At 37.8% G+C, this 8863-nt stretch overlaps 1 protein-coding gene across 4 annotated transcripts in view; it reads right to left on the bottom strand.

Annotated features, from left to right (window-relative positions):
* Positions 1-8863, bottom strand: part of LOC107680093 (endothelin-converting enzyme 2-like) — a 74467-nt gene that overhangs the window by 32353 nt on the left and 33251 nt on the right. For all 4 annotated transcript variants that reach the window (XM_016475856.1, XM_016475859.1, XM_016475857.1 and 1 more), the window contains 2 exons: positions 7143-7287; positions 1225-1440 (listed from right to left, as the gene is read on the bottom strand). In XM_016475856.1, coding sequence (XP_016331342.1) covers positions 1225-1440; positions 7143-7287 — 361 coding nt within the window. The remainder of the gene's footprint in view (positions 1-1224; positions 1441-7142; positions 7288-8863) is intronic.

Below are 8863 nucleotides of genomic sequence, written 5' to 3'. Positions count from 1 at the left end.
ATCACTGTATATAATGCTATAAAATAGTATGATTTCTGCCTTATTCTGTGATACGAAACCACGTCTGATCACAAAAATAAGTTATTTCAAACACTCGACTATGTTATTAAGTTAATTTGGAGAAAAAGCATGTCAATAAATGATATCTTTGTTAGACAACCGTTTTGTAAACAGGCTCATACACATGCAAAACTGTATCGCACATGTTCTACTGTATAGTACATTTATTCAGACCGATTTTTTGTGCACTGTACAGCCCTAACCAAACCAGTTACAGCTTGAGCTCCTCATTTAGCGATATAGGCTCCTCCTCCTCAATTTCACGTCCGCTTTCCGTGATGTCGCTCCGCACAGTCGCACACAGAAATATGTCAACAACTAGACTTTATCGTTATTATCGCAGGAAGACTAATTCTTATCGTGGGGAGAATTTTTACCGGTATATCGCAAACGATAAGATATCGCCCATCCCTAGTACATACATGTTTTTACATTGTACTTATATTTTAGAAAATACCTGCATGTAATGACATCTGTAATTACTTTCTGTAATTACATTTATAATTACACTGTTGACCCATCCCATACACCTTAACCCACCCTTGAACCAACCCATACCAACAAACCTGTCCCTAACCTTACCCATATCCCACCTCAATAGCAGCAAAAGTGTTTTTCAACACAATAAGTATTGTACTTTTTAATGTAAGTGCATAGTAGTTAAGGTCACCTAATATAAACTGGGACCAAGTTTTAAAGTTTTTAAAACTTTAACCTTACATTTCTTTAAAAAGTGTAACTGATAAAACAAGAATTGCAAGCACTCTACTGTAAATCAATGAGAGGTTGACTAATGGAGGCTTTTACGGTTAAAGAAACGGAGAACGAGTGCAGAAAGTCATTGTCCTTTATCGAAGAAACAGACAGGGACGGATGCTCTCTGAGAAAACAAGTAATAAGGACACACAGAGCAGAATCGATGCAAGTTTCTGAGCGGATCTACAAAAACAACCCGAGCACAGAGAGCTGAAGTGTAAGACTCTTCAAAACGCATAAAGGCAGCATTATATAAGCATTATAAGTTTTCTATTGGAAAATCAAATAAATCAGTTAGGAGTCTTTCCAAATATATGCTGTTGTGTGAACACTGAGTGAGATTTACTAAGCAAATCCCATCCTACAAAAAGGATAAGCGTGTGTGTGTGTGTGTTTTCCGGCACTTACCCAGCAGGTGTTTGAGCACAGCCTGGTTCTGGTCCCAGATGCTGTTAAATGTGCTCCAGCGGGACCGGCCATCTGGCAGGGGGTTTTTGCGAACCCATCCTCCACAGGCGTACTGGTAAAAATCCTGACATGGGTCGGCAGAGCGGTCCAGAGCTTCCACGATCTTACTGGCCACGGTTACACATGCCTCTGTTAGACAGATACTACGGGCGGGATCTGGGGTTAAAGACAACAGGACATGGTATTTGCAATGCGTTAAACATATGCAGATTATCTTGATTTTATCCATTTCAGTTGTCTGATTTGGTCTGATTTTCACACTCGAATCGCCACCAAGAAGTGGTTTTATGTTAAATGAGCGGGTCTGATATGTGACCAAAAGTGTGAATCATATCTACTGGCCAGTTTTCTTCGCAGTGCGGTGGGAAAGAGATTAGTAAAAAATAATAATAATAACTGTCACATTGAAGGCACGCAAATATTTGTCTTTAAGGACAGACACATTAACAGGTGTTCGTTCAAATTAAAATGTTTAATGTTCACACCAGAACTTTTTAACAGGACTTTCGAAACTGGACTTGAAAGACATTTTGATTAAATATTTTCTTCTTTAGAGTAAAATGCACATAGTCTATGCAAGTGTGTGAACCCAAATGCTTCTAGTTACGATACTATTGCAAGTTTACACATTTTTAAAGAACGCATTTCCATAATACAACCACCTAGTTGCATGCCAAAAAAGTACAGCTAGGTGTCAGAAATGTTCACCTGCTTCTTCTGGGTTTTTTATGCACCAGTGAATTTCTGCCACCTACTGGACTGGAGTGTGAAGCATTCGATGGAGCAATGGTAGCTGCTATTATTTTAGCATTTTTTTTTTTTTTCACCAAAACTAATTGGAGTACTCAGAAAATGGTAAAGGAGCCACACTGTACTTTTTTACTGACACGCTTGAACATACTACTTGTTAAAGTGAGTCATGATGATGAATGGCCATTGTATTCAATTCACCCAACTGACCATTCGCAAGCTATCACCGTTGTTTGCTGTTGCCGACACTTAATTTCACAGAGGGAAAAGTCACGAAAAACAGCCGTAGTGGAATATTCTCTCAGAATAAAATAAAAAAAAATATATTATTTAATGAATTTGTCACATAATGGTCAGGGGATGGCGCTAAACGCATAGTCTTAAACAGCATATAAAATAATAAATACAATAGGCCTAAATACAAAAATACATACGAATGTAGGCATACACTTACTGATTTGTTTATTCTTGTTTATTATGTGTCAGTTTTTAATGATTTAAGCTTAGTTTAATGATTGAATAGCCTATGGAAAACCAAATGTAGCCTATAGGCTAGTGCTGGGCGGTATGACCAAAAATTTATATCACGGTATTTTTCAAAATTATACCCGTTTCACAGTACATGACGGTATTTTTTTTTCATGCATGACCGGGTGTTAACCATATTTTCTACTGATTGAGAGAGGAAATACTGCAGTATATTGCCTTAGAATTCCCTATTTTACTGTCATGATGAGTGAATAATGTCAAAAAATACCACACTAAATAGTGACTAAACACGACCCCTTTTAATACGTTAACCAGGAGTCACTCTCATTTATAATCGCGGCATCGTCTGACAAAATCAACATGCATCTACACTTTGCAGAATTTTAATCGATTCTTAAATCACAAAAATCTATATTTTAGTCTATGCTGTTTGATGCGTGAACAGTGCTTTGTTACTTTTAAATGTTGTCCATTTTTATCACGAAATTCAAGCAATAAATGTGTTTTTGTCGCTTTTTAATATGCAGTCGCAATACTCATCTGGTGCATCATATTCGGATACACACAGGCGAGGCGCCATTCTAGGGGTGTTCGGTTCCAGGTTTTCGGAGTCGACTCCCGACTCCTCGACTCCATTTACCATGACTGTCCAAATTAGTCCAATCTAGCGGTGACATTACCTTTAAATGAGCTATCACCGTTGTTTGCTGTTGCCGACACTTAATTTCACAGAGGGAAAAGTCACGAAAAACAGCCGTAGTGGAATATTCTCTCAGAATAAAATAAAAAAAAATATATTATTTAATGAATTTGTCACATAATGGTCAGGGGATGGCGCTAAACGCATAGTCTTAAACAGCATATAAAATAATAAATACAATAGGCCTAAATACAAAAATACATACGAATGTAGGCATACACTTACTGATTTGTTTATTCTTGTTTATTATGTGTCAGTTTTTAATGATTTAAGCTTAGTTTAATGATTGAATAGCCTATGGAAAACCAAATGTAGCCTATAGGCTATTGACTGCATTAAACATAGGTTAACATTGCATAACAAAACATCAATTATACAAACTGTCACAGAAGCATGTATAGCCTAATTACAAACTACATTTACTATTCCACACCTGTTTCACACATACACCGTTTGCAGTGCGTGTTTTTTTTTTTGAGCATTTGCTTTTGTTGAGCATTCCCTCGATGAGAAACAAGAGACCAAAAGATGCAGATGAGCTGAAGGCCACTGTCAAGGAAACCTGGGCTTCCATACCACCTCAGCAGTGCCACAAACTGATCACCTCCATGCCACGCCGAATTGAGGCAGTAATTAAAGCAAAAGGAGCCCCTACCAAGTATTGAGTACATGTACAGTAAATGAACATACTTTTCAGAAGGCCAACAATTCACTAAAAATGTTTTTTTATTGGTCTTATGAAGTATTCTAATTTGTTGAGATAGTGAATTGGTGGGTTTTTGTTAAATGTGAGCCAAAATCATCACAATTAAAAGAACGAAAGACTTAAACTACTTCAGTCTGTGTGCATTGAATTTATTTAATACACGAGTTTCACAATTTGAGTTGAATTACTGAAATAAATGAACTTTTCCACGACATTCTAATTTATTGAGATGCACCTGAGATGCACTTTAACATTGCGGTATTAAAAAAATTCTTATCATAACAAAAATAAACACCGGTATTCGGTATGAACCAGTATACCGCCCAGCACTACTATAGGCTATTGACTGCAAACATCAGTTATACAAAGCTGTGACAGAAGCATGTATAATTAAAAACTAAATTTACTATTCCACACCTGTTTCACACATACTCCGTTTGCAGTGCATGTTTTTTTCCTTTCCCATGTTGAGCATTCACTCGATGCGTTCCGAGCGGTACGTATGCAGCATCGCAGCGATCGTTCCCACACCTTGTCTATTTTATTTTTGCTGTGTTGCACACGCGGAATTAAAGTGACAGGGCATTGATCATGTTAAAAATGTACATGGATTGATACGAAATGTATTAATTGCACCATAAATGCATATAGGCTAATTAAAGAAGTTTTAGATATATGGGTAAAGCAAGGAAAAGTACCCTAAACTTTTAGATAAACATGGTAACCGATGGCACTCGTGGAGTTAGAAAACAAAGTTCTTTTTATGACCAGCAGGGTTACTTGTAATGTAAATGCAAAAAAACAAAAAAAAACAAAGGCACGAGACGGCTGTTTCAGTCAATGGTAAGTTTTAATTTAAAATTGTGATAGCCTACTACCTTAATGTAAGAAAAGTAGACTGTAGGCTCTGTGTACATGTTTTGCCACTTGCCTGAGCATCTTAATATATAAACTTAATATATAAATCAGTACAGAAGTAAAAATGCATTTAATAATATTTCGCTTACACGTGAATATGTCTATGGAAGATAGTATTACTGTGTGAAAAGATAATCACTATGGTGAGAGAGAGAAAAAATTAGTAACAACGTTCGAATTTGAAATCAAAATAATGGTGGTAAACAGCCGCGGATCATAGCGTACTGAGCACACTAAATAAAGCACACTAAGCCCGTGCTGCTTCTGCACCGCATAGGCACACGGACTGCACTGCAAACGGATCCTCGCTTAATTTCGTTCACTCTTTGCTGATATACAGCACTCAACTGCCATGCACTATTTAGGGATTTGAAAATCAGTTAAGACATAAGTGATTTCAGAGTCGATACCGAGAGTCGATTCCAGTGCTGGAGTCGACTCCGACTCTAGGGCTATTTAGAGTCGAGGAATCGACTCTTTTGGAGTCGACTCCCCATCCCTACTGCAAATCGACCCTGCGTTCCATTCGGAGGGGCTCATCCCTATTCCCTAATCCCTTCAAAGGGTTTACCCTCCGGAGTGAGAGCTTCGAAGGGTTGAAGGGTGTAGGGGACCAAACAACTGTTTCTTGAAGTGCCCTTCTGCTTTATCATCACGTGCCCACATGGAGGCGCCGTCATCATGCAAAGAATCTGCGCAAAGGATCATGGGAGCACAAAGTGTCCATCTGTTGTACCCTTCGAAATCCTTCATTCCGAAGGGCCCTTTGAAGTGGCCAGTTTTGAGCACTTCGGTTTAGAACGGCCATTCAATATGGCGGCCATGATTGTTTTCACTCCGAAGTGCCCTTCGGAGGGTGATATATCCCGTTTGGAATGCACCGCGAGTTCTCATGCAGTGAAAAATACATCGCAGAGAAAAGAGAAAACTGACAACGTGCCGACAGACAAGACAGAGCAGGTTACTTCTGATATGAAACAAGGTCTCAGGACTCTCAGCTTTCAAATTCTGTCATTTTAAAAGTAATTCAAACAATAAATACCATTTTGTGGCTCTTCAATGTGTCGTGACTTGTGACAGATCACTGTATTGCCTCAGTTCAAACAAGTGAACCAATCATCTTCATATTTACGTAAAGCACGAAATTAACATAAACATCAGAAAGTATTTTATGTCAACCGCGGAGCATACCATTTTTTAAATTTAAGTCCACCGAAATGAATCTACTCTCCTGTCTGATTTGTGGTGAAAGGTTAGAAGGGATACATCTGCGGCTACTGGGCATGCGCATTTACATATTTTCCGAGCCGACAATAAAACGTGAACATATGAAAATGGTTTTAAAAAAGCACATGGTGCCATAGTTTCATCACTTTACAGTGATTTACCGTCTTTTTGCAGTAAAGAACCTGTCATCATTTAATGCGTGGAAGATGACATGAAGCGACGCGAGGTTAGCTGCATTGAAAACAAATGAGCGCATATGTGCATATGCAGCTCCCGATCGGGCCGAATTTCACGGGATTTTGTCCACAGAATGATAAGAGCACACGTTTTAAAATATAATTTTATTATTTAACACTCAGTATTTTAACAAGCCATGCATACATGACAGGTTTTCTGGTACGCAAAACAAGTACTTTAAAGGAATTCCTTCGCTTATTACCGTTACTGTAGCAACCAACAAACCCTCCGCACATATTTATATTTAGTTATATTGAAAAAGTTTCAATTCAGTCAATCTTTTTTACCCTGTTTTAACATGGATTTCTATGTAGACTGGCCGTAGATGTCGGGCAAGATGGCAGATAGCAGCGGCGGCACATAATATCCGCATTCTGATTGGTCAGATCGCCTGTCAATCAAGCTCTTTGCGAACGGTCAATTATGCTGCGTTCAAGTCCTCCTAGGACGTTCGTACGTACGAGTTGACTTTGTGGTGGCGTTCATGTGCGTTCAACTCGTAAATACGATCTATCCGACATGACTTGAACGCACCATTAGATATTTGTTAGATGATCTCTCTGTGGTCTAAGAAGAAAGACATTCATACAAGCTTGAAACAATGGTGAGCAATATATATAGAAAAATATTTCTTATATATATACTGTATATTCCTTTTTCTCTAAGTATCTACAAGGTAAGCACAATAACACCTGGGAAATTCTACACTAAATAAATATACTAAACTGATGTTTTAAAAGCATGTCTGCTTAATCAGTGTTACTTAGCATCTTATTTATCAATAAGTTATTGTGTGTTACATTTTACTCCATCTGTGTGTGTGTTTGTTACCTCTGTTATAGCGGACTCCCAGTGTAATCGCACAGCCAAACAGAGCTAGAAGTGAAGCGAGAAGCAGACCGGCCAACACTACTTCCAGTTGAGTTCTCCTGCCCAGTGGACCAAACAACTGAATACCACCCTTACGGAAACCCACCTGAAAGAGAGTCAAATATTGATCATCTGTTGTTACTATTTGCTGGGAAACATTCCAAACTATGTAGACAAAAAAGTATGAAAAAGTTTGGGATGTTTTTGGATATATAGCAGGGTAGTACAATTCTCTTTTTGCATATCTTGGATCATGTTATGTAAATACCATGCTATATGAACTTAGTCATTCAGTACCATGATATATATCTGAACACCATGGCATTACCATCTGATACCGACACTATAACACGACAGTACATTTTTGTGAGAATAAATGGCTGACAAATTGAGGCACTCCAGTTTAAACACTTCAAATGTTCACATGGTGCAAGTTTGAGTCTGGCCAGTGACTAATAGTGATCTCATTCTCCCTTTCTTTCTCTAATAAAAAATTATGCTTAAAACATTGAAAGAAAAACAAATCTTCTCAAAAAAGAGCAATGACTTACTGAGACACTGGGAAATCACGTAAGGCTTTTGTGTCAAAATATACTGCACGTCTCTTAACATCATTCAACACCCAAAGAACAAAACAAGTTGCCTGGGGGATACCGTATTAAATACATGCGTCATATCATTGCTTGCACGGCAAACCAACAGAAGAGGTGTCACATTTCCTGTTTGACATAAAAGTGAGCAACAAATGAAAGGGGCCACATGAATCGATATGAATTAATATCAAATGTCATTCATAATTCAGTGTAGGAAATTCCCTGGAAATCTGACCTGCTTTTTTCTTCTGCTAAAAGGTATAAGAATATGTCAACATTAGAAATAATACTGGAAGAAAAGCTGCTGAATATTTCTCATGCTGTTGCTCTAAACTCATGCTGTTAACTGTGCTTTCTTTCTAATTACCATATAGTACCATAACGAATACTTTTAAAATGTGGCAATACAGGTTTTCTGTGTTTTGAGAACATTACTCATACCTGGATAATTGCTCAGATCTATTCTGCATTTCTATAACATAAAAAAGTTATTAGTTCCTAATCCACAAGATGTTTGCCCATTTAGTCAAAAGTCATTAAACACTGAACCATTTATGTCTAGTTTTTCTACTGTACATTTATGACTTTTTATATTAATGACCTCCATTATAATTGGCTAATCTTCACATATCAAAATACAGTTGCTCATTGGGGTCAAGTTGATGAATACTGAATAGGCTGATATATAAATGTGAGTGGTAATACATTAATGCTTTAATGGTTGTGACATGTGCCGGTATTCGGTAATGCGATATATCACGGTAATGAATATGCACGATATTGTTATCGTGGGCACTTCTAAATACCGTGAATAATTATATATTACAAATTATTCCGAATTTTGAATGCATTTTAAGAATACTTTTCCCATCAACTGGTCAAAATGCAAAATGTATGCTGCGTGAAAGACGCGCGCGCACTCTGATGTAAACAAGCTTGGACGAGAAGCACATGGTGGAACATGTGAGAGACGCTCTGGATGAATGCGCACTTTCACTCTCTGACAGCAGATGGCGCTAAACTGCAGAAATGCAGCCATTACCCCGGAAACCCTGTAAACAAAGCAGCTGCACTACTTTCTGTTTCTGA

Source organism: Sinocyclocheilus anshuiensis, unplaced genomic scaffold, assembly GCF_001515605.1.
Source record: "Sinocyclocheilus anshuiensis isolate Anshui unplaced genomic scaffold, SAMN03320099.WGS_v1.1 scaffold853, whole genome shotgun sequence".
Classification (NCBI taxonomy): Eukaryota; Metazoa; Chordata; class Actinopteri; order Cypriniformes; family Cyprinidae; genus Sinocyclocheilus; species Sinocyclocheilus anshuiensis.
Note: the sequence above shows the minus strand (reverse complement) of the source record. Positions and strands in the feature narration are given on the sequence as shown.